The sequence below is a fragment of the Pristiophorus japonicus genome, chromosome 7 (genome assembly GCF_044704955.1).
Source record: "Pristiophorus japonicus isolate sPriJap1 chromosome 7, sPriJap1.hap1, whole genome shotgun sequence".
Classification (NCBI taxonomy): domain Eukaryota; kingdom Metazoa; phylum Chordata; class Chondrichthyes; family Pristiophoridae; genus Pristiophorus; species Pristiophorus japonicus.
In genome coordinates, this window is record NC_091983.1 from 17,740,285 (window position 1) to 17,765,757 (window position 25,473).

The 25,473-nt window shown below is 45.9% G+C and overlaps 1 protein-coding gene across 1 annotated transcript in view; it reads left to right on the top strand.

The window, feature by feature from the left end:
• lmbrd1 (LMBR1 domain containing 1) overlaps window positions 1-25,473 on the top strand; it is a 263,585-nt gene that overhangs the window by 176,633 nt on the left and 61,479 nt on the right. Inside the window, exons 10-13 of the mRNA XM_070884860.1 lie at window positions 5,550-5,614; window positions 8,769-8,871; window positions 14,478-14,582; window positions 19,512-19,661. Of these exons, the coding sequence (XP_070740961.1) occupies window positions 5,550-5,614; window positions 8,769-8,871; window positions 14,478-14,582; window positions 19,512-19,661 (423 nt within the window). The remainder of the gene's footprint in view (window positions 1-5,549; window positions 5,615-8,768; window positions 8,872-14,477; window positions 14,583-19,511; window positions 19,662-25,473) is intronic.

A 25,473-nucleotide genomic window follows, 5' to 3' on the forward strand; every position in this document is an offset into this window, starting at 1 on the left:
GTGTATGTCAAAATGTGCTCATATTGAAAAGGAGCATCATAGCGTACAGTCACGATTTGATCTGTATAACATTTGACAGTTAAAATTGTCTTACGAGCTAATCAGTGGTGCTGTTATTATTTTGATGTCATTAAACCTTGACTATCAATGAATACAGTTAGTCTGAGTTTCATGTTTAATTCAAATTATTAGATAATTCATATTTTGAGTGCAAAAATAACTATATAAACCTTGATTGTATAATATGCTAGCTTTACTTCTTGTTATATTCTTGTTTCTGCTTGTGAATATACTGGTGGTATATGCACAAGATGGCTCCTGCGCTGGCAACTCCTTACTGAGCTACTCTTCTCTTCAACTGTATCCTTGTTCATCCATTTCCATCCTTTGCCCTTTCTCTTCCCCGTCCCCCCATGCTCCTTTCTTCCATTGTTTAAGATATCCTGACTCTGATGGTGAATGCATTTTAGCCCAAATTACAAGTTTAATGCTGCCCCTACAGAATCCACTGCCCATCCGCTTACCCTGCTTGTCTTTGTTCTCACTGAACTCTTTTAAACTGCTGGAACTCTGCTGAAATTTGACTACCCAGTCACCTGGATTCCTCCGCCATCAGGACTACACTGCTCTACTGCCTACACTGTTTGACTCAGCTATGTATCACTGAAGACATTTTTGTCTTGAGTTTCATGTGTAATTCCAATTATTAGATAATTCATATTTTTAGTACACAAATAACTATATAAACCTTGATTGTTGTGTGTAATATGTAATTACCACATAACTAGGCCTGCGTAACCTGAGGTTTTCCCTATGTCCATTCGCTGTCGCTCTGGACTCAAGCCGTTCACTTCTATTTCCACTTTTTCTCTCTTTTCCTCTTCCCCCCCCCCCCCCCCCGCCTTTTCCTTTTCTCTCTATCCCTCCCTGACCCCCCTCTCCTGTTGTCGTGCCCCTTTCATCTCTCCTCTCTGATACTCTGCCCTCCCAAGTCCCTACCCCAATCCTTCATTACTCTTCCACCTTCCTGCCCTCCTGCCATTGTTCCAGGCTCGACTTCCTCTGAGACAAGCCTACGGCTTCCCTCTCTGCCTGTCTTGGCATCCTCCGAAAGGTCCACCATGGCACTTGTCGCTGCTTCCTCGTGGGCAGCAACCCCAACTGTCGCTTCCAATTCTCGCCGACCTTCCCAGCCAGCGCCCCCCCTGACGGCTAATCTTGCCAATCTCCTCCTCGACTAACTCACCGCTCCCTGCACTGACCCTGTGGATGCTGACAGTGGGTCAGCCATCACTGACCCTCTCTGCATCTCTCTCCAGAATGCCCATTCATTTGCGATCAAGACCTTTGCCATCCATGAGCTTATCGTGGATGATTACATCGACATCATGGCCCTCCCAGAAACTTGGCTGAGAGCTGATGACGCCTTACCCTTAAATGAAGCCTCCCTGCCTGGCTATACCTTCCACCACTTGCCCTGCCCAGACCACTGTGGTGGCATTGTGGCTCTCATCACCAAATCACACCTTAGTTTGTCCCCTACTCCTTCCCCACCTTTGAGCATCTCGCTCTATTCCACCCCCTCACCTCTCATTTAAAATTCTCATTCTCTACTGCTCACCCAAGTACCATAAAAATATTATTACCGATATTTCTTCACTGCTTTCCTCCCTCATCCTCGGTTATTTCAACCTCCATCTCAATTCATCTTGCTCTCCTCTGAGTTCATTAGCCTCTTATCCTCCCTAAACACCCCAACCTATATTCACGGCCACCCCTCTCGACCTTGCCATCCCCCATGGCCTCACTTCGTGTCAGTCGTAGATAAGGCCAGCTCTGATCACTTCCTCATAGCTCTTTCCATCCACATATCGCCCTCCACCACCCCCCCACCAACCCTACTTCTTTCTGCGTCAGTCCCTGGGAAAAAAACTCTCAACATCTTACGACTGCACTTATGAAATCCCAACTTTCCAGCCTTTGACCCTCTATTCACTATGACATTTCCGCAACTACTGATCTGCTCAACCACACCCTCACCACCACCTTTGATGCCCTAGTCTCTCACCCTGGCTGTTCCCCCCGGTACGGCCCACATCTTCACTCCCTTAAATCCAAAGGGCGCAGATTTGAACGGACATGGCGGAGAACTAGTTCAGCCTTTCACCAACAGATCTGGTTGGACCACATAAAGCATTATCGGGTCCTGCTCTCATCTGCCAAAATCGCCCACTATTCCAGAATCATTCTTTAATGCAAAGATAAACTGCATTGTCTCTACCGCTAAACATCTTAAACCCCTCTCCCCTGTCTCCTCCGACAACAAGTGTGAGGAGTTCCTGGACTACTTTGTCTCTAAGATTGAGATCATCCGATCAGCTGCCTCGGCCACTTCCCTTCCTTTCCCTCGCCCACTGGGCCAATCTTCCTCTAACTATCCCCCCTGCCCTAGCCCTGAACTCACATCTTTCTCCAGTTTCTCGCTCCATGCTCATCCTGTGCATGAGACCCACTTCCTGCTCCCTCGAATCTATTCCCACCAAACTGCTTTCCACCCAGCTTCCTTTTCTGGTTCCCATGTTAGCTGACATTGTTGAGGGTTCTCTCTGCTCGCCCTCAAATCTGTCGTCTTCACTCCTCTCCTCAAAAGCCAACCCTTGACCACTCCGTCCTTGCAAACTACCGCCCCATCTCCAACCTCCCTTTCCTCTCCAAAGTCCTTGAACATGTTGTCGCCTCCCAAATCTGTGCTCATCTTTCCCAGAACTCCATGTTTGAATCCCTTCTGGTTTCCGCCCCTGCCACAGTATCGAAACGGCTCTCATCAAAGTCACAAATGACATCCTTTGTGACTGTGACAAAGGTAAACTATATCCTTCTTCATCCTTGTTGACTTGTCTGCAGCCTTTGACATGGTTGATCACTCCATCCTCCTCCAACGCCTCTTCACCATCATCCAGCTGGGTGGGACTGCACTCACCTGGTTCCATTCTTATCTATCTAATCGTAGCTTGAAAATGATCTGAAATGGCTTTTCCTTCCGCTCATTACCTCTGGTGTCCCCCAAGGATCTATCCTTGCTCCCTCCCCTCCCCTCCCCATATTTCTCATCTACATGCTGCCCCTTGGCGACATCATCTAAAAACATCAGTTTCCACATATACGCCGATGACACCTAGCTCTACCTCAGCACCAATTCTCTTGATCCCAGTACAATCTAAAGTGCCAGACTGCTTGTATGATATCCGGTTCTAAGCATAAATGCTCTCCAATTAAATATTGGGAAGACTGAAGCCACTGTTTTCGGTCCCCGCCACAAACTCCATCCCCCTCCCTAACATCTGTCTGAGGCTGAACCAGACTGTTCGCAACCTTGGTGTCATATTTGACCCTGAAATGAGCTTCCGACTACATATCTGCGGCACAACTAAAACCACTATTTCCACCTCCGTAACATCGCCCGTCTCTACCATTGCCTCAGCTCATCCGCCGCTGAAACTCTCATCCATGCCTTTGTTATCTCTAAACTTGACTATTCCAACGCACCCTTGGGTGGCCTCCCATATTCTACCCTATGTCTTGAGGTCATCCAAAACTCAGCTGCTAGTATCCTAACTCGCACCAAGTCCCGTTCACCATCACCCCTGTGCTCGCTGACCTACATTGGTTCCCAGTTAAGCAACGCCTTGATTTCAAAATTCTCATCCTTGTTTTCAAATCCCTCCATGGCCTCGCCCCTCACTATCACTGTAATCTCCTCCAGCACCACAACCCCACGATATATCTGCGCTCCTCTGATTCTGCCCTCATGAATATCCCTGATTATAATAGCTCAATCATTGGTGGTCGTTCCTTCTGTTGTCATGACCCTGAGCTCTGGAATTCCCTGCCTAAACCTCTCCGCATGTCTACCTCTCTCCTCCTTTGAGACACTCCTTAAAACCTCCCTCTTTGAGCAAGCTTTTGGTCATCTGCCCTAATTTCTCTCAATACTCCTGTGAAGTGCCTTGGGACCTTTTACTATGTTAAAGGCACTATATAAATACATGCTGTTGTAAAGTGAATCCCTTTGCTTTGTTAAAAATTGACCTTCATAACAGCATCATTGGTTTCCTAGTACCTGTAACTGAATAATCACTAGTGGGATCTAGAAATCTATTTGAAATTCCTCCATTCTGATAACCAGTCCCAGGAATACATTATCTTTTGCATTTTATCACAATTCCCACTGAGTTGTGGCTGTAGATTTGTTTGAAGTACATTATTGTTGATGGAAGCAGCTTACATTCAACCATGTATGTGTAATGCCATGATTGTTTACATCGTTATGATTTAAGGGCAGAAAGTTATGGAGATTTAACTCTTAAAGTTCTGCTGTAAGATAATCTACTCTTGTCAGTAAATATGTTTTACTGAGCGAATGCTTTTGTGGTATTGCTTTCCAAAGTAGCCAAATTACTTTTTGTTTTTAAATGTAGTTTGGAAAAAAAAACTTTTAAACTTGAGTGGCTTCACATAGCTATTGGGAAGTCAATGTTGCAGTAGTATGGAAAGTGATTCAAAATTAGATAAAATATGAGTTCTAACAATTTAAACTCACGGCGGATCAGTTAGTCTGGAGAAAATTAGATACCAATGCGGCTATTCATGACCGAACATGTAATGTAAGGTTTTCTGGCATGGTACATGCAGTGTAGCTTGACCGTCAAAATCAAGGATGAAGAGCAAAATATGGTGGGGCAAGCAGAAGGATTAATAGGTGGAGTTGATTGTTGTGATGAAGTAATAGTGTCGGCGGGAGAACTCTGCCAAGTTTTTCCTCATTACTTAGAGGTCTAAGTCACATAATTCACCCTCGTTGCTTGTCTGTAAACACTTGCAAATGCATTAATATCCTTATGTAGGTAGAGGACCCAAAATTGCATGCAGCATTGAAAATATAGTGTCATGCATTGGTAATCTATGTATTGTTACAATACCTTTTTTTGATTTGGAATTAATTGATTTACAGATTCTTCCCATATTTAATTAGCCTTGTGAACAGGTTTACATTGATCAGACTGTGTGGTCAGTGACACCCCGATCCCTATATATGTTCTACATGCATAGTCTTTCATTTATTTACATTTAAGTTCGACATCCCATCAATTTATTTGGTTCAGAACCCATTGTGTGCTTTCAGTTTCTCCCAAATTTGGTTTTATAAACTGTTTGCATCTGATCACAGGCAAAGCTGTCAAAATGTAACTACACATTGAGCACTAGAACACAATTGTTTATTCACTTGTTAGTTTCTAATCATTTTTGGTTAACTGCTAAATCCAATATTGCATTCATTGAAGTATCTGCTTCGCAGCGTTTAAGAAGCAATCCCTTGTCAGCGCTAAGAAATGATGCTTTACAACACTCTTCAATTTCTCTGATCGATCTACTTGACCTTGTTTGCATTTTGATTTCCTGCAGCTGCTGTCATATTCTTATGTTCTAGATGAAATATTATGGGTGTCTTATCATGGGATGTGAACTTAAGATTGTTTCCTATTTTGCAGATTGGTCTGGGGATATTTTTCATCTTGGTGGCCCTTCTGTTCATTGTTGCTCTCTTTCTGTCAAAGTAAGTTATCTGTTTCCTTTCTTACAGAAGCTGATGGGTATTTTAGAATAATGACTTGAAAAAATATTTTTACCTACATTTTTATAGCTGAACCTTTCCATCAAGAACAGACCAAATAAGCTTTACTGTAAATTGAACTGTGTTTAGTTTACTTTGTATTGAGTCTAATGGATGTGGTCCCTTCAACACGAGTTCAAAAGTAGTGAAAACATAGATGTTGGCCCAATATTGATACCACTGTGAGGAAATGGTAGAGATGTAGAGCATGGCAATTATTCAACATGTATAAAACATTAATAATGGCCTTTATTTATTGAGACGCAAATCTAATTTTTTTGAGGGACGGGAGCAGGACAGATTTGAAGCACTTGTGGAGCGGAGCGGAGGGAAACTTTAGAGGGGGAGAGGAGGTGGCAGGTAAAGGAGAAGCGAGGGGGAGGAGGGAAGGGAGACAGAAAGAGAGTACTGAAGAAGCAAAATTCAGATCAGCCATTCAGATGGATATGGGTATTGAGCAAAGGAACAGTCAGCCAACAGGGGAGAGAGATCTGGCCTTTTGGGGTTCCTGTAGATAGGAATTGCAGTTGGTGAGGGGGCGGGGGGAGTTGCTGTAAAGAGGGAACTAAGGAAGGGTAGGGGTAGTCTCTGAGCAACAACTGCAGCCGGGAGAGTTATGGGGCAAGGGGTTAGCAGGGTGCGGTTATATTGGAACGGGAAATGCAGCAATGGGGAGTGTTATTGGGGGTCAAAATTTGGGGGTGGGGAAGGGTGTTGGTACCAAAAGCTAGTTTGGTTGTTGAGCGTGGGTTGAGGATTGATAATTTGGTAGTTTGCTAGTGGGGGTTGTTGGCTCTTTCTAATTTATCTCCTATCTTGTCCCTCCCTCCCCCATGCCGCCTTCAAACTTATCTTGTCCATGAGACCTACCTCTTGATCCCATTCCCATGATACACCTGCCAACCCAACTTCCCTTGCTGTGGCCTCCATGCTAATTGAAATTGTAAGTGGTTCCTTCTTTCCTTCTGTCACCTTCCCTTTCAAAACCGCTGACATCGCATCCATCCTCTTTAAAAACTTACCCCGATTTCTCTCTCCTAAACTGCTGCTCCATTTCCAACCTATCTTTCTTCTCCAAAGTCCTAACATAGAACTGAAATGACCCTAATTAAAGTCAGAAATAACATTCTCCGTGACCATTATGCAATATCCCGCTTTGTCCTTCTCTAAGTCGCTGCAGTCTTTGACATGGTTGATCACATTCTCTTCTGGCGCATCTCCTCCATTGTCCACGATCAAAGGGACTGCCCTGACTTGGTTCCATCTTATGTATCCAATCGTAGTCAGAGCATTTCCAGCAAAGACTTGTCTTCTGGTCCCCACAGTAACCTCCCAAATCTCCAAGCCCCATCCTCTTCCTCAAGGACATACTGCCCTTTGGCGACCTCAGCCGCAGGCATGGGGTCAGATTTCACGTGTACGCAGATGCCACCCAGTTCTTCTACATCACTACCTCTCGACCGTTCCACTGCCTCTGTGTTACCAGCCTACTAGTCCAGCATCCAGTCCTGGATGAGCTGCAATATCCTCCAGTTAAACATTGGGAAAACTAAACCCATCATCTTGCCCCCACCACAAATTCTGTACCCTCATCACCAATTCCTTCCACCTTCTCTAACACTGAAGTTAAAGCCCACTAGTATTTCAATATTTGACATTTTTGAGTTCCTAGTTGATCTGTTAGTAATGATTCATTATAAATGGGAATTTTCTTTATATTTAGCTATAGAAACGCATATATTTTTGAGACTTCCTATTTGTCATGTCTATTTCCTGTTTTCACAATTTAGTAATGCTTTTGCAACATTGTTTAGTGCCTAAAACGTAACACTAGTGTCTGCTTCTATTACTTCTAATAGGTAAAAGCTATGTCTGCTATTTAATCCTGCCAGCACTAGTGGTGCTTTGACACTAAAGGGTGAAAATTCGGTTTGAGGCTAATTAGGGCGCTAATGGCGGCGGAACGGAAATGGTTTGCGTCTGCAGCCACAAAATTTATCAGCTGGGCCCTGAGTGTGGAGGCGTTCCACACCTCTCTTAGGATGCTAGGCCGGCTGAGCAACTGAAAATCCCAAACTAAAAGCCGGCCTTCGAGCACTCCAAGGGAGGCTTCCCTGTGAAGAAAAAAATCAGCAAAAAAAACACCAAAAACATTCCCAATACCTTGCTCTCACCCCACATAAACATAAATTGCCAAAAGAAAAACAATCACACTTACCTGATGTATTCATTCCTTCCCTCACAGGATAGCTCTGACCACCTGGTTTTTCAGGCGGTCCCACTCGGGCGCGCTACGGGACACTGCAGGGTCAGCGCCAAACAAAAATCCTTGCGATGTCGAATCTGGGGGCATTAAACACCGGCTCGACGCCCCCGGGCGATACTGGTCAGCACCACCGGCACACTGAATGTGTGCCGAGAGGCATGAATGCCGGCGCTCGTGACTCCGAACACCTTTAGCGCCCCTGTTCCCAACCCTTTCCAGGGGTGCGAAGCTAACGAATTTCCACCCCCATAACTCCATCCTATAGGAACAAAAATCTACCTTGTCAGATTTTCAAGCGCCATTTGATTATTTATAGGAAAGCAATCGCTGCCTAAATGCTGTCCCATTCTGAAAAGGGGAAATGTAGGAGCGCGTAAGGTTTATAAATAGAAATCGAATGCTACAACATGGTAGCAACTAATTGCATTATTGGTATTTCTTTTAGCATGATTTATGTAAGTTTTTGTATATACATTTGAAAGGAACGCCTTTATCTGACTGCTATCAGATGCTAGCAAGGCATACTCTTATAACTTGGCATTTTTAAAATTTGCCTGTCAAACTTGACTTTTGTCCTTGTGCGTTGCATTATTAGTTTGGCTAACTTTGCCGGTAGAAGCAATAAATGGGTTATGTTAACTTACTGTAAAAGAATGCTTGGGTTTTGAGCAATCCTTGATGATGCTTCACTGACTCATCAGCTTCTTCAAGATGTAATGCTGTATGATCGTATACTTGTGCTCTGAAATGTGTTTTTAGGAAAAGAGGACTCTCAACCATTTGTAGAGGTTCAGAGGTTAAACTGTTTTTCTTTGTTCAAATATCTTACAGCTTGGATAAAGCACTCCATTCAATGGGTTTTGATTCTGGATTTATAATATTTGAAACGAACTTGGCAAATCCTTTAAATGAGTTATTGCTTGTTCTACAGATAGTAAGTATGAACACAGTGCACGACTACTTGGTACATTGCACAGTAAAATGCTGCAATATATACTGATTATTCTCCTGTAATCAGCTACTGACTTATTTCTATTGAGCTATTCGATCCTTACGAGTGTCTCGCGCTGCTGGTGGTTTCAATGCACCAGTGCGCTAGATCCTATCTTGCGTTATTTCCTGTAGCTTAGTTTATATTCTGTTATTTTCCTTCCCTGGTATACTTGCCATGGATTTGTCTGCATGAAGATCCATTTGCCACAGATCAACCCACTTCCACAATCTATCGAGATCTCACTGTATTTTGTTTGCATGCTCCCTATTGTTTGAATCCCCATTCTTCTCCATTTCCCACCATGGTGTCCTTCTGCAAAATTTAAGACAGCTTTGGTTCTGTCCCAGCTCCAAATTGTTTATACAAACTGTAAACAGTAGTGGCCCCAGCAGTGATCCAGTGGTTAATGATCTCTTACTACCTTAGTGCAGTTCAATTTCATACCCTCCCTTTTCTTTCTCTGGTTTAGCCCCTTCCCCTGCCCCGCCTCATGCTTCCTGACCTTGTTGGCTGATCACTTGAGTGGCAACCTATCAAAAGTCTCACTACATTTAAATCTAGAACACTGGCAGTTGAGGAGGTTTTTTGCATTGAAGAAAAAAAGAATTATCCAGTAAACTGAATTAAGCAACATTAATAACCCAGCAAAGTGGAAATGAATGCTAAACATTGAATTATCAGCTAATTTGAATTAACCAACTTTGAATTAAGTGTAGACTACCCGGCACATCCATTGAATTTCTGTAACACCAAGGTCCTTCGTTTCCTTGAACTCCAATAAATTTGGTCAGAAACAACTCCCTACACGACGTCAAGTCCATGACCGCTTCCTCTTATCAGCCAGTACCTACCTAGATATTTCATTAACCCCTCTTTCAAGATGCCTTCTAACACTTGACCCACAGCAGATGTTTGGTTCACTGGATCACCCCAGACCATTTTTTAAAGATTAATGTTATGTTAGTTTCCAATCCTCAGCCCTACACCTGTTTCTAATGTTCCCTAAAGATAGTGACAAGGACATGTTTGACCTTTGCTACCCAAACCTTTAAATACCCTCGTCTGAAGTCCATCTGATTTCGCTGCCACATCTTCCTTTACCCTCGGTTTGTCAGTGATTAAACACGAAACCAAAGTGAGCCTCAAATGCCACAGCCTATATATTTAAAATTAAAACTAACACACGAGATTACTATTTTTAAGACTGCCATCTCATCTTGAGTATCAAAGGTTTCAACCACTCGGCAGCTTCTGGGTGTATCGTACTCACTATTTTGCAAATAGTTTTAGTACTGTAGGTTCTTTGCGTAAAAAAAAAAGAAATGTGATTATTTGTTGTGCCATATATTTCACTGAGGTAATCCTCCCCTTTTGCTTTAATGTTTTTCTCCCCTAGCATTTCTTCTGATGGTATTGGTAATTTTTCATTTCTGACCATGGGTTGGGATTTTATCTGAGCTATTCACCATGAAATCATCAAAGCCAAAACCAAACTTTTCCAGAGATTAGGGCAGGGAAAATAAAGTACGAGAGGAAGCTTGCAGGGAACATTAAAATGGACTGCAAAAGCTTCAATAGATATGTAAAGAGAAAAAGGTTAGTAAAGACAAACGTAGGTCCCCTGCAGTCAGAATCAGGGGAAGTCATAACGGGGAACAAAGAAATGGCAGACCAATTGAACAAGTACTTTGGTTCGGTACTCACTAAAGAGGACGCAAACAACCTTCCGGATATAAAAGGGGTCAGAGGGTCTAGTCAGAAGGAGGAACTGAGGGAAATCCTTATTAGTTGGGAAATTGTGTTGGGGAAATTGATGCGACTGAAGGACGATAAATCCCCAGGGCCTGATGGGCTGCATCCCAGAGTACTTAAGGAGATGGCTTTGGAAATAGCGGATGCATTGACAGTCATTTTCCAACATTCCATAGACTCTGATTAGTTCCTATGGAGTGGCGGGTAGCCAATGTAACCCCACTTTTAAAAAAAAAAAAAAGAGGGAGAGAGAAAACACGGAAGTATAGACCGGTCAGCCTGACATCGGTAGTGGGTAAAATGATGGAATCAATTATTAAGGATGTCATAGCAGCGCATTTGGAAAGAGGTGACATGATAGGTCCAAGTCAGCATGGATTTGTGAAAGGGAAATCATGTTTGACAAATCTTCTGGAATTTTTTGAGGATGTTTCCAGTAGAGTGGACAAGGAAGAACCAGTTGATGTGGTGTATTTGGACTTTCAGAAGGCTTTTGACAAGGTCCCACACAAGAGATTGGTGTGCAAAGTTAAAGCACATGGGATTGGAGGTAGTGTGCTGACGTGGATTGAGAACTGGTTGGCAGACAAGAAGCAAAAGAGTATGAGTTAATGGCAGGCAGTGACTAATGGGGTACCGCAAGGTTCTGTGCTGGGGCCCCAGCTGTTTACATTGTACATTAATGATTTAGACGAAGGGATTAAATGTAATATCTCCAAATTTGCGGATGACACGAAGTTGGGTGGCAGTGTGAGCTGCGAGGAGGATGCTATGAGGCTGCAGAGTGACTTGGATAGGTTAGGTGATTGGGCAAATTCTTGGTAGATGAAATATAATGTGGATAAATGTGAGGTTATCCACTTTGGTGGTAAAAACAGAGACAGACTATTATCTGAATAGTGACAGATTAAGAAAAGGGGAGGTGCAACGAGACCTGGGTGTCATGGTACATCAGCCATTGAAGGTTGACATGCAGGTACAGCAGGCGGTTAAGAAAGCAAATGGCATGTTGGCCTTCATAGCGAAGAGATTTGACTACAGGGGCAGGGAGGTGTTACTACAGTTGTACAGGGCCTTGGTGAGGCCACACCTGGAATATTGTGTACAGTTTTGGTCTCCTAACTTGAGAAAGGACGTTCTTGCTATTGAGGGAGTGCAGCGAAGGTTCACCAGACTGATTCCCGGGATGGCGGGACTGACATACCAAGAAAGACTGTATCAACTGGGCTTGTATTCACTGGAGTTCAGACGAATGAGAGGGGATCTCATAGAAACGTTTAAAATTGTGATGGGTTTAGACAGGTTAGATGCAGGAAGAATGTTCCCAATGTTGGGGAAGTCCAGAACCAGGGGTCACAGCCTAAGGAAAAGGGGTAAGCCATTTAGGACCGAGATGAGGAGAAACTTCTTCACCCAGAGAGTAGTGAACCTGTGGAATTCTCTATCACAGAAAGTTGTTGAGGCCAACTCACTAAATATATTCAAGAAGGAGTTAGATGTAGTCCTTACTACTAACGGGATCAAGGGGTATGGTGAGAAAGCAGGAATGGGGTACTGAAATTGCATGTTCAGCCATGAACTCATTGAATGGCAGTGCAGGCTACTCCTGCACCTATTTTCTATGTTTCTATGAGAGGCGGCACTAGCTAAGCAAATGTCACTGGATAGCAATCGAGCAGGAACCCTAACTGCTTTACCTCTGTTTTCCCTCTTTCCCACCTGGGATGTCAAGGCTAACTATAGGATCCCTCAGACTAGCAATGGAACCTAAGACATTCTTGGTCTATTTTGGATGCTACTATTTGAAAATTTACTGCCTAGTCCACCCTGATTCCAGAAAAATTGACACTAAATGGTAATAACTGATATTGTCAAAAGCTATTTAACTTGAACATCTAAATCGTCCCACACCTGTGAGGATTCTGATTTAAGATTCAGAGGCAGTTATATGTATTTTATTTTTAAGAAGTAGCATACTTGCACAGAAAGCAAAGTGCTCCTCTCTGCATTTATAGCACCTCTCACCCACACCCACCCTACAGCTCACCACCTTGGTTGTAATGATCTGGTGGCCACACCAGGGTCTGTGGGATGGTATTTGAGGTTGAGAGTTTTCTATTACATGACTGTTTAAAGATGCTTTTGTGTTCCTGGAAGGCTCACGCACAGTTTCAGTCTTTAGCTTTGTAAATACTTAGCTCTTCAGAAGGCATTGAGTTCTCCTCACGACTTGCTGCTGAAGTCTGTGTTTATTTTGTCTTCAGGGCCAATGTTTTGATGCGAAAAATGATAGTGTTTTTCTGTCTAGTCACGTGTCCATTGCTTCAGTGTTTATCTTTATTCCCAAGAAATATGACTCATTTTTATGAATACTTTCCAAATGTCAGATTATTGAAGACTCACTGGAATTCCACTTGCAAGTAAATTGTTTACATTAACGGTTGCATAGATGTATCTTCCAGTGGACTTTTACTTATTAAAGGTACAGTCAATGCTTTGTGAAAGTCTCAATTAAGTCAAAGGGCCCAAGTTTCCACATGATTCGCGCCTGATTTTTAGGAGCAACTGGTGGAGAACGGACTATTTTAGAAATCGCAATTCTCCACATTTTTTTTTCTGCAGTTCTAGTCAGGTCGAACAGTTCTAGTTTAGAACAGAATTTTTTCTTCAAAAGGGGGCGTGTCCGGCCACTGACGGCTGATTTCAAAGTTTCCACAGTGAAAATGTACTCCAAACTAAAGTAGAATGGAGCAAGTGAAGATTTTTGTAGAACTGAAAAAATCTGTTCTACACATTAAAAAATCAGGCGCAGGTTACAAATTAGGCGTCCAGAACGAGGTGGGGGGGAAGGGAAGTCATTAAATTCGACAATAAATCCTTATTTATACTTCTACAAATATTATACAAATAAATCCAACCTGAATAAACATTTATAAGGGAGAGGGAGAGGGGGGGGAGAGGGAGGAGGGGGGTAGGAGGAGGGGGGGGTCGGGTCGGGGGAGCGGGTGTCGGGTCCGGGGGGGGAGGAAGCGGAGCGGGTGTCGGGTCGGGGGAAGCGGGTGTCGGGTCGGGGGGGGGAGCGGGTGTCGGGTCGGGTCGGCGGGGGGGGGGAAGCGGGCCTCGGGTCGGGGGGGGGAAGCGGGTGTCGGGTCGGGTCGGCGGGGGGGGGGAAGCGGGCCTCGGGTCGGGTGGGGGAAGCGGGTCTCGGTTGGGGCGGGGGGGGAGCGGGGGTCCGGTCGGCGGGGGGTGGGGGGCGGCGAGTGTCGGGTCTGGTCGGGCGGGGAGCAGGAGCTGGCCGTGGGAGGAGCCTTATTCACGCAGCCCCAGTGAGGCCATTCGGCCAGGGCTAGGGGCTGCGTGCTTCGGGCCGCTCCCACACAGTTCGGCGCCTGGAGCTACTGCACTTGCGTGCCGACTAGCGCGCATGTGCAGAGGTCCCGGCACTGTTTTCAGCGCAGGGACCTGGCTCCGCCCCCCCCACAGCTCGTGCTGGCTGCGCCGAGTGCCACAGGACCTGAAAGTCGGTGGAGAATACCGAGGATTTTTTTAGGCGCCGTTTTAGGCACGAAAAACGGGCGCCCAGCTCGGAGGGGCGCCCGTTTTTTTTCTTGTGGAAACTTGGGCCCAAAGAATCTACATTTTCAAACATTAGCTAACATGGGTTTTAAATGGTGTGACACTATTCATGACAACACTGTTGTTTAGTTTTGTTGCAGTTTAATTGTATGTAACCATAGTTACAAATTATTTTTATAAACACAGACTCCACCTTCTGTCTTTTCCTTCCTCCTCAGGTTTTCCCGTTGGATTACATCCTAATTGCTATCATTACAATGTACCTAGTCTTCACTTCCATGGCAGGAATCCGAAACATGGGCATCTGGTTTTTCTGGATAAGGGTATTTTCTCTTTGTTGTGTGTGTTATATGTGTGTGTGTGAGAGGGGTGGGAGAAAGGGAGGGAGGGATATGGAGAACAAACAGACCATATTAGCACATTCTGATGGTGAATACTATACTGTCACAATTTATGCCTATGGAGCTCTCTTAAAATCCACTATACGAGACATGTCTCTTATGTTCTCTCAGTACAAGTAGCTGACTTGTAGCATTCTTGACAAACTGATAATTGTAAAACAGTGAAGCATTGTAAACAACACTGGGATTCATAACTTTAGATTTTATGGCTCCTGGTTTGCTCGGGCAGGGAAGGTGAAGCATTTGCTCACTACTGTATCTCCCTGCGGTAATTTCAGATCGCTTCACCTACTTCATAAGGGTCACCACTTCATCACCAAATCTTTTCTTAAGTCAGAAATGCTCTTAATAAATAAAACCCAAAGGAAGTTGGAGGAAAGGAAAATTTGGTGAAATGAAGTAAAGTTATTTTTTTAATTGTGGAATTGTGCAGGTTATTGTTATTGTATTAAACTTAAAGTTTAAATAGCCTTATTACTGAACTCGGCCTCAGCCTTATAGTGCATAAGCTAAAACTTAAAATAAACCAGCCCAGCGAGCCTCGAATACCAACTTGACATTTTATGGTTTGCCTAAAATTATGAATTCTTCACTTTTTTGGGCATTTTTTTTTATTCGTGGGATGTGGACATCGCTGGTAAGGCCAGCATTTATTACCCATACCTAAATGCTCAGAGAAGATGGTGGTGAGCTGCCTTCATGAATAGCTGCAGTCCGTGTGGTGAAGGTACTCCCATAGTGCTGTTTGGGAGGGAATTGCAGGATTTTGACCCAGCGATGATGAAGGAACAGCGATATATTTCCAAGTCAGGATGGTGTGTAACTTGGAGGGGAACTTTGAGGTGGTGGTGTTCCCATGCACCTGCTGCCCTTGACCTTCTAGGTGGTAGAGGTGGGTTTGGGAGGTGCTGCCGAAGAAGCCGTGGCGAGTTGCTGCAGTGCATCTTGTAGATGGTACACACTGCAGCCACGGTGCGCCGGTGGTGGAGGGAGTGAATGTTTAAGGTGGTGGATGGGGAGCCAATCAAGCGGGTTGCTTTGTCCTGGATGGTGTCGAGCTTCTTGAGTGTACTTGGAGTTGCATTCATCCAGGCAAGTGGAGAGTATTAAGTCTGACTTGTGCCTTGTACATGGTGGAAAGGCTTTGGGAAGTCTCGAGGTGAGACACTCGCCGCAGAATACTCGACCTCTGACCTGCTCGAGTTGCCACAGTATTTATGTGGCTGGTCCAGTTAAATTTCTGGTCAATGGTGACCCCCCCCCCCCCTCCCCCCAGGATGTTGATGGTGGGGGATTTAGCGATGGTAATATTGTTGAATATCAAGGGGAGGTGGTTAGACTCTCGCTTGTTGGAGATGATCATTACCTGGCACTTGTGTGGCGCGAATGTTACTTGTCACTTATCAGCCCGAGCCTGAATGCTGTCCAGGTCTTGCTGCATGCGGGCATGGACTGCTTTATTTTCTGAGGAGTTGTGAATGGAACTGAACACTGCAGTTATCAGCAAACATCCCCACTTCTGACCTTTATGATGGAGAGTAGGTCATTGATGAAGCAGCTGAAGATGGTTGGGCCTAGGACACTGGCCTGGGGAACTCCTGCAGCAATGTTCTGGGGCTGGGATGATTAACCTACAACCACCACAACCTTCTTCCTTTGCGCGGGGTATGACTCCAACCAGTGGAGAGTTGTCCCCCTGATTCCCATTGACTTCAATTTTACTAGGCCTCCTTGAAGCCACACTCTGTCAAATGTTGCCTTGATGGCAAGAGCAGTCCTTTTCACCTCAACGTGGTTGCAGGGTGGCCAAGACTGGGAATTAAACATACAGGGGTATCTGACGATTCGGAAAGATAGACAAGAAGGAAAAGGAGGCGGGGTAGTTCTGTTAATAAAGGATGATATCAGGGCAGTTGTGAGAGACGATATTGGCTCTAATGAACAAAATGTTGAATCATTGTGGGTGGAGATTAGAGATAGTAAGGGGAAAAAGTCATTGGTGGGCATAGTTTATAGGCCCCCAAATAATAACTTCACAATGAGGCGGGCAATAATCAAGGGAATAATGGAGGCATGTGAAAAAGGAACGGCAGTAATCATGGGGGATTTTAACCTACATATCGATTGGTCAAATCAAATCGCACGGGGTAGCCTGGCGGAGGAATTCATAGAATGCATACGGGATTGTTTCTTAGAACAGTATGTAACAGAACCTACAAGGGAGCAAGCTATCTTAGATCTGCTCCTGTGTAATGAGGCAGGAATAATAAACGATCTCCTAGTAAAAGATCCTCTCGGAATGAGTGATCACAGTATGGTTGAATTTGTAATACAGATTGAGGGTGAGGAAATAGTGTCTCAAACGAGTGTACTATGCTTAAACAAAGGGGACTACAATGGGATGAGGGCAGAGTTGGCTGAAGTAGACTGGAAACACAGACTAAACGGTGGCACAATTGAGGAACAGTGGAGGACTTTTAAGGAGCTCTTTCATAGTGCGCAACAAAAATATATTCCATTGAAAAAGAAGGGTGGAAAGAGAAGGGATAACCAGCCGTGGCTAACCAAGGAAATAAAGGAGAGTATCAAATTAAAAACCAATGCGTGTAAGGTGGCCAAGGTTAGTGGGAAACTAGAAGAATGGGAAAATTTTAAACAACAGCAAAGAATGACTAAGAAAGCAATAAAGAAAGAAAAGATAGATTTCGAAGGTAAACTTGCGCAAAACATAAAAACAGATAGTAAAAGTTTTTACAGATATATAAAATGGAAAAGAGTGACTAAAGTAAATGTTGGTCCCTTAGAAGATGAGAGGGGGATTTAATAATGGGAAATGTAGAAATGGCTGAGACCTTAAATAATTATTTTGCTTCGGTCTTCACAGTGGAAGACACAAAAACCATGCCAAAAATTGCTGGTCACAGGAATGTGGGAAGGGAGAACCTTGAGACAATCACTATCACTAGGGGGATAGTGCTGGACAGGCTAATGGGACTCAAGGTGGACAAGTCCCCTGGTCCTGATGAAATGCATCCCAGGGTATTAAAAGAGATGGCGGAAGTTATAGCAGATGTATTCGTTATAATCTACCAAAATTGGAAAGCAGCTAATGTAATGCCTCTGTTTAAAAAAGGGGGCAGACAAAAGGCAGGTAACTATAGGCCGGTTAGTTTAACATCTGTAGTGGGGAAAATTCTTGAAGCTAATATTAAGGAAGAAATAGCGGGACATCAAGATAGGAATAGTGCAATCAAGCAGACGCAACATGGATTCATGAAGGGGAAATCATGTTGAACTAATTTACTGGAATTCTTTGAGGATACAACGAGCATGGTGGATAGAGACATACCGATGGATGTGGTGTATTTAAATTTCCAAAAGGCATTCAATAAGGTGCCACACAAAACATTACTGCAGAAGATAAAGATACGCGGAGTCAGAGGAAATGTATTAGCATGGATAGAGAATTGGCTGGCTAACAGAAAGCAGAGAGTCGGGACAAATGGGTCCTTTTCGGGTTGGAAATCAGTGGTTAGTGGTGTGCCACAGGGATCGGTGCTGGGACCACAACTGTTTACAATATACATAGATGACCTGGAAGAGGGGACAGAGTGTAGTGTAACAAAATTTTCAGATGACACAAAGATGAGTGGGAAAGCGGGTTGTGTTGAGGACACAGAGAGGCTGCAAAGAGATTTAGATAGGTTAAGCGAATGGGCTAAGGTTTGGCAGATGGAATACAATGTCGGAAAGTGTGAGGTCATCCACTTTAGGGAAAAAAAACAGTAAAAGAGAATATTATTTGAATGGGGAGAAATTACAACATACTGCAGTGCAAAAGGACCTGGGGGTCCTTGTGCATGAATCCCAAAAAGTTAGTTTGCAGGAGCAGCAGGTAATCAGGAAGGCGAATGGAATGTTGGCCTTCATTGCGTGAGGGATGGAGTACAAAAGCAGGGAGGTCCTGCTGCAACTGTACAGGGTATTGGTGAGGCCGCACCTGGAGTACTGCGTGCAGTTTTGGTCACCTTACTTAAGGAAGGATATACTAGCTTTGGAGGGGGTACAGAGACGATTCACTAGGCTGATTCCGGAGATAAGGGGGTTACCTTATGATGATAGATTGAGTAGACTGGGTCTTTACTCGTTGGAGTTCAGAAGGATGAGGGGATATCTTATAGAAACATTTAAAAGAATGAAAGGGATAGACAAGATAGAGGCAGAGAGGTTGTTTCCATTGGTCGGGGAGACTCGAACTCGGAGGCACAGCCTCAAAATATGGGGGAGCCAATTTAGACCGAGTTGAGAAGGAATTTCTTCTCCCAGAGGGTTGTGAATCTGTGGAATTTTCTGCCCAAGGAAGCAGTTGAGGCTAGCTCATTGATTGTATTCAAATCACAGATAGATAGATTTTTAACCAATAAGGGAATTAAGGGTTACGGGGAGCGGGCGGGTAAGTGGAGCTGAGTCCACGGCCAGATCAGCCATGATCTTGTTGAATGGCGGAGCAGGCTCGAGGGGCTAGATGGCCTACTCCTGTTCCTAATTCTTATGTTCTTACGTAACCTCTGGAATTCAGCTCTTTTGTCCATGTTTGGACCAAGGCTGTAATAAGGTTTGGAGCCGAGTGGTCCTTGCAGATTTTGCTCCATGCGCAGTTTATGTAAGAACTGCATTTGGTGTGTTCTTTTGGTTCAGCCATTTTTATATTCAAGTGCACAGAGTACGTGCTTAAGAAATGTTCTCAACTGTTTCTTGTTCAGGACAATGTTGAAGAATTCAGTATTACTGGTGGCAATGGAGCATTTCACATAAATAATTTGTTTTTTCTTTCTCGCCTCTTGCAAATAGTTGTACAAGATTAGACCAGGCCGCACACGTCCCCAAGCTCTTCTTTTTCTTTGTATGATTCTGCTGCTGATGGTTCTGCACACGAGTTATATGATCTACAGTCTTGCACCCCAGTACGTTATGTATGGAAGTCAAAAGTACCAAGAGCATGTAAGTGTTGTCTAACTATATTTTAATCCTTTTCCTAAATGATCTGTTATTTTTTTATATCGTTCCACTTTGACGTGGTCTGTCTTTATGACATCCATCGGACCACAAGATAAATGTAGTTGAGGGAGACCATTCAACCTATTTCAGCTCCTCCATCGCAGGAGGAAAAAAAACTTCCTGTGCCCCATCACAGTATCTAATTGAATAAATCTGGGGTTTTGGCCTCCGCTGCCCTATCCTAAAATAGTTCCAAGTGTTGATCATCTCAGAGTGAAGTTCTCCCTCGCATAAGTTCTCATTTGGCCTTTCACCAACTTTAGCACAGGCTCTGTTGTTCTAATGTCTTGGCTTACCTTGCAGTAATGCTCTGAATGCTGAGATGCAATACAATTTTATTTTTACAACCTAATTTTGCAATCCATAGTTGACTATTAAAAATTACATTACAAAAAGTGCACACTTCAGCAGAGCAAGACTCGATGAATACTTTTAAAAGCAGTTAAATGTAAAATTCATTTGCACCTGAAATATATTGGATCACTACAACTACATTTCTGTACATTTGTAGCTTTGTATATAAAGACTTTTAAAATGCTGAAATAAAGGCAGAGAGTGATGAAAGCGTACAGCAGCTCAGTCAGCTTCTGAAATGAGGGTTAGCATCCTTGGTCAATCTTTTCATTAAAACAGGCATGGGCGTGCTGTGGAAGCTCCTTTTTGGGAGTGACCAAAACAATCAGGGAAGCGAAGAATAACTAAAAGGGAAAAAAACCTGGTAGATGTTGCAACAAAAACAGAAATTGTTGACTATTTGGGGTCCAAGTTTCGGGCCGAGCCGAGAACGGCACAGCCCCCTGAGCCACGCCTGATTTCCGCGCTCAAAACCGCGTCGAAAACTTACCTCGGTATTCTCCTCTCCCTCATGTCGATCCAGGCCCTCGGCGCAGCGCAGCACAGCACAAGCTGTGGGGGGCGGGACCTTTGCACCTGCGCGCTCGAGTGTGTGCGCATGTGCAGTAGCTCCAGGTGCCCGAAACTCTGTGGGAGGGGCCCGAAGCACGCCGCCCCTAGCCCTGGCTGAATGGGCTCACTGGGGCAGCGAAGATTGGACTGCATCTCCCTCCTTGAGCTCCTGCTCCGGCTCCACCCTCCCCCCACCCTTCAGCTCCCGCTCCCTCTGGCTCTCTTTCTCCCCCCCTCCCTCCCCTCCCCTCCCGCTTCAGCTCCCACTCCGCTGCCTGCCGCTCCCCCCCCTTCAGATCTGGTCCGCTCCCTCTCCAGGTCTTCAGCAGGGCCTGCCTGCCCGGCATCTTGCTGGGGGTGGGCCCCAGCCGAAGTCTTCGGCCTGGCTTCATCGTGTCAGCCGGGCCCGTTCAGGCCCCCCCCCCCCCCACTCCCTATCTCTCCTCTCCCCCCCCCTCTCCTCTCTCCCTCCCTCTCCTCTCCCCCTCCCTCCCTCCCCCTCCTCTCTTCCCTCCCCCTCCTCTCCTCTCTCCCCCTCCCACCCTCCCTCTCCTCCTCTCACCCTCCCCCTCCTCTCCCCCTCCCACCCTCTCCTCTCCCTCCCTCCCCCTCCTATCCTCCCTCCCCTCTCCCTCCCTCCCCTCTCCCCCTCCCTCCCTCCCCTCTCCCCCTCCCTCCCTCCCCTCTCCCCCTCCCTCCCTCCCCTCTCCCCCTCCCTCCCTCCCCTCTCCCCCTCCCTCCCTCCCCTCTCCCCTTCCCTCCCTCCCCTCCCTCCCTCCCCTCTCCCCCTCCCTCCCCTCTCCCCCTCCCTCCCCTCTCCCCCTCCCTCCCCTCTCCCCCTCCCTCCCCTCTCCCCCTCCCTCCCCTCTCCCCCTCCCTCCCTCCCTCCCCTCTCCCCCTCCCTCCCTCTCCTCTCCCCCTCCCTCCCTCTCCTCGCCCCTTCCCTCCCTCTCCTCGCCCCTTCCCTCCCTCTCCTCGCCCCTTCCCTCCCTCTCCTCGCCCCTTCCCTCCCTCTCCTCGCCCCTTCCCTCCCTCTCCTCGCCCCTTCCCTCCCTCTCCTCGCCCCTTCCCTCCCTCTCCTCGCCCCTTCCCTCCCTCTCCTCGCCCCTTCCCTCCCTCTCCTCGCCCCTTCCCTCCCTCTCCTCGCCCCTTCCCTCCCTCTCCTCGCCCCTTCCCTCCCTCTCCTCGCCCCTTCCCTCCCTCTCCTCGCCCCTTCCCTCCCTCTCCTCGCCCCTTCCCTCCCTCTCCTCGCCCCTTCCCTCCCTCTCCTCGCCCCTTCCCTCCCTCTCCTCGCCCCTTCCCTCCCTCTCCTCGCCCCTTCCCTCCCTCTCCTCGCCCCTTCCCTCCCTCTCCTCGCCCCTTCCCTCCCTCTCCTCGCCCCTTCCCTCCCTCTCCTCGCCCCTTCCCTCCCTCTCCTCGCCCCTTCCCTCCCTCTCCTCGCCCCTTCCCTCCCTCTCCTCGCCCCTTCCCTCCCTCTCCTCGCCCCTTCCCTCCCTCTCCTCGCCCCTTCCCTCCCTCTCCTCGCCCCTTCCCTCCCTCTCCTCGCCCCTTCCCTCCCTCTCCTCGCCCCTTCCCTCCCTCTCCTCGCCCCTTCCCTCCCTCTCCTCGCCCCTTCCCTCCCTCTCCTCGCCCCTTCCCTCCCTCTCCTCGCCCCTTCTCTCCCTCTCCTCGCCCCTTCTCTCCCTCTCCTCGCCCCTTCTCTCCCTCTCCTCGCCCCTTCTCTCCCTCTCCTCGCCCCTTTCCTCCCTCTCCTCGCCCCTTCCCTCCCTCTCCTCGCCCCTTCCCTCCCTCCCTCTCCTCGCCCCTTCCCTCCCTCCCTCTCCTCGCCCCTTCCCTCCCTCCCTCTCCTCGCCCCTTCCCTCCCTCCCTCTCCTCGCCCCTTCCCTCCCTCTCCTCGCCCCTTCCCTCCCTCTCCTCGCCCCTTCCCTCCCTCTCCTCGCCCCTTCCCTCCCTCTCCTCGCCCCTTCCCTCCCTCTCCTCGCCCCTTCCCTCCCTCTCCTCGCCCCTTCCCTCCCTCTCCTCTCCCTCCCCCTCCTCTCCCTCCCCCTCTCCTCTCCCCCCTCCCTCTCTCCGCTCTCTCCCTCTCTCCCCCCCCTCCCTCTCCTCTTCCCCCCCCTCTCCTCTTTCCCTCCTTCCTCCTCCCCCCCAAGCCCCTCGCTGTCAGAAACAAAGACACTGACACTGACAGAGAGAGAGAGAGACATTGACACTGACAGAGAGAGAGACACACTGAGTAGAAAGTAAATTTTTTATTTATTGATTTTTAAAAAAAATTTATTCATTTTTTTTGATTGATTTATTTATCATTTATTATTGATGATGGCTCTTTATTTGTAAAGTGATGTGTTTAATATTTGTAAACTTCCCTCCCCCTATCTCTCTTCCTTATGCCTGATTTTCTACGTGTAGGCAAGGTTTTTCTGAGCGTACAAAAATCTACACTAACTCCATTCTAAGCTAGTTTGGACTAAGTTTTCACTGCCTAAACTTGCAAAACAGGCGTAAGTGGTTGGACACGCCTGCTTTTGAAAAAAAAAATCTGTTCTAAAATAAAACTGTTCCAACTCACTAGAACTGGAGCAAACTAAATACCGAGAATTGCAATTTCTAAGATACTCCATTCTAAACTAGTTGCTCAAAAAAAATAGGAGCAACTCAGGCCGAAACTTGAGCCCATTATGTGGAAGAGCAACTGTCTTTTTAGTTTTGGAAGTTAGTTAGATAAAGAGGCAGGTCTAGCCTGGCCATGCCGGTTCTGATTTAAGCCCCTCACCCAAAGCATTAACTGGTTACATTCTTCTTTCAGATACTGACTCATCTGATGTGCACTTACAGCAATTTCTTGTTTTCTAGTTTTATAACTTGGTATACTTTTGTACAGCTTGTATTTAATTAATGTTATTCGTGAGTCTCTTTGAAGTGTATAGATTAATGCATCCCTTGCTAGTTATATAGTAATGCCGATTGGAAAAATCAGTGTAAAGCTGATAAACAAATGTGGTTTACAAAGATGCAAGGATTTGGGGTTATTATTGACGAGTCAAAGCATTTCTAGTCAATGTGAATCAGTTAACAAGTTCCAGGTTGAATCTTGGTGATATTTATTATGTTTATGAGGTTATCTTAATCTTGTATAGATTATTGTAAAAACTGCATTTGGGTTTTTGAAGTTATTGAAGTCTATAAGTGCAGATGCCCAGAGCGATTCAGCATATTGAGTGCCTGCTAATTGGGAAATCAGGCACAACAATCTGCAAAGCACCCAATGTGCATCGTTGTGTGTGGTGAGCCCAGAGCAGAATGGGAAACCTGTGCACAAACTGTGCACTGGGCTAATTAGGCTCAGTTTTTCTATGAGTTAGATGGCTATAATGCAGCATTGAGCACCTCAGTAGTGCTCCATCGACACAGCTTCTAATCTAGATGGGCACAGAGGGGAGGCTGCCATTAAAGTGTGTCAGAAAATGTTAACCTCTTTTCCCCTGCCCCTCCCTAATGCCTTAATGGTCAACTAGCACTGGCCACTGACACTTCCACATGACACTCCCAGCATATCATGAGTGACACATTAAAAGCAGTGGTAAATTATGCAAAAGGACATAGGTGCTCACTCGAGCCCTTATTAGCCATGCTACGTACAACTTTGAGCAGCCCGGCTTCAAAAAGACATTGACCTGTTGGAGATATTTCAGAGAAGACTTGGAGCCCTAACTTGTGAAGAGAGATCGTCTTAACTGAATTTATTTTCAGTAATGAAGGTTGGGGTTAGGCCCAAGGTCTTCAAAATGCTGAGAACCGCAGATAATGTAGATGTAAAGCATATTTAAATTGGACTAAGCATGCATAACTGATGTATAAAATTAACAAGCCTCAGGTAAGAGTAAATAAATTCATGCCACATTGCCACACTCACCCCTGTGGGCATGGCAAAGCAAAAGCAGTTCATGGCATCAGTTAATTCCTTGAAAAAGAGTTTTGCTATTAAATAGGACTGTAGATTATAAGGAAAAGTATGGATGTAGATGTTTGTACTGTACAGAACCTGCTGTTGGAAACGTGGAAAGCACCTGGATTAGCTTGAACGATTCAAGTGCTCAGAATCAACTTAGAATTTTACAGTACAGAAGGGAGGCCCATCATGCATGTGCTGACTCTTTGAAAGAGCTGTCCAATTTAGTCCCACACCCCAGCTTTTTCCCCATAACCCTGCTCATTAGTCCTCTTCAAGTACATATCCAATTGCCTTTTGTAAGTTCCTACGGAATCTGCTGCCACCACCCTTTCAGGTAATGTGTTCCAGATCTCAACAACCTTCTGTATGAAGAAATCGCTCCCTAATTCTTTTGCCATTTATTTTAAGTCTATGACCTGATTACCGACCCACTTGCCAGAGGGAACAGTTTCTCCCAGCTTGCTCTACCAAAACCCTTCATCATTTTGAACATCTCTATTAGTCCTCCCCTTAACCTTCTCTGCTCAAAGGAGAACAATCCCAGCTTCTTCAATCTCTCGACATAACTGAACTCCCTCATTCTTCATATCATCCTGGTAAACATCCTCTGTACCCTCTCTGTACATCTGTGGGTTATCTCTCTCTTTCACTGGAGCTAACAGGAGTTACGCTGTACACAGATTTCTGTATCTGAAGGAAGGGTTAATAGGAAGCAAATGTTGTTGCACAGAAAGGATTGGCTCCTCTAACAAATTCTGCTGTAGGAGCAGAGATTTGGCTTGAATCAAGAACCAAGTTAGTATCAATCAGTAGGCCTGACAACCGTTTGTCAGCACAGGATAGCAAGCAAGATACCAAGAAACAACTGCTCCAGATACTGATCTGGAAACATTCACA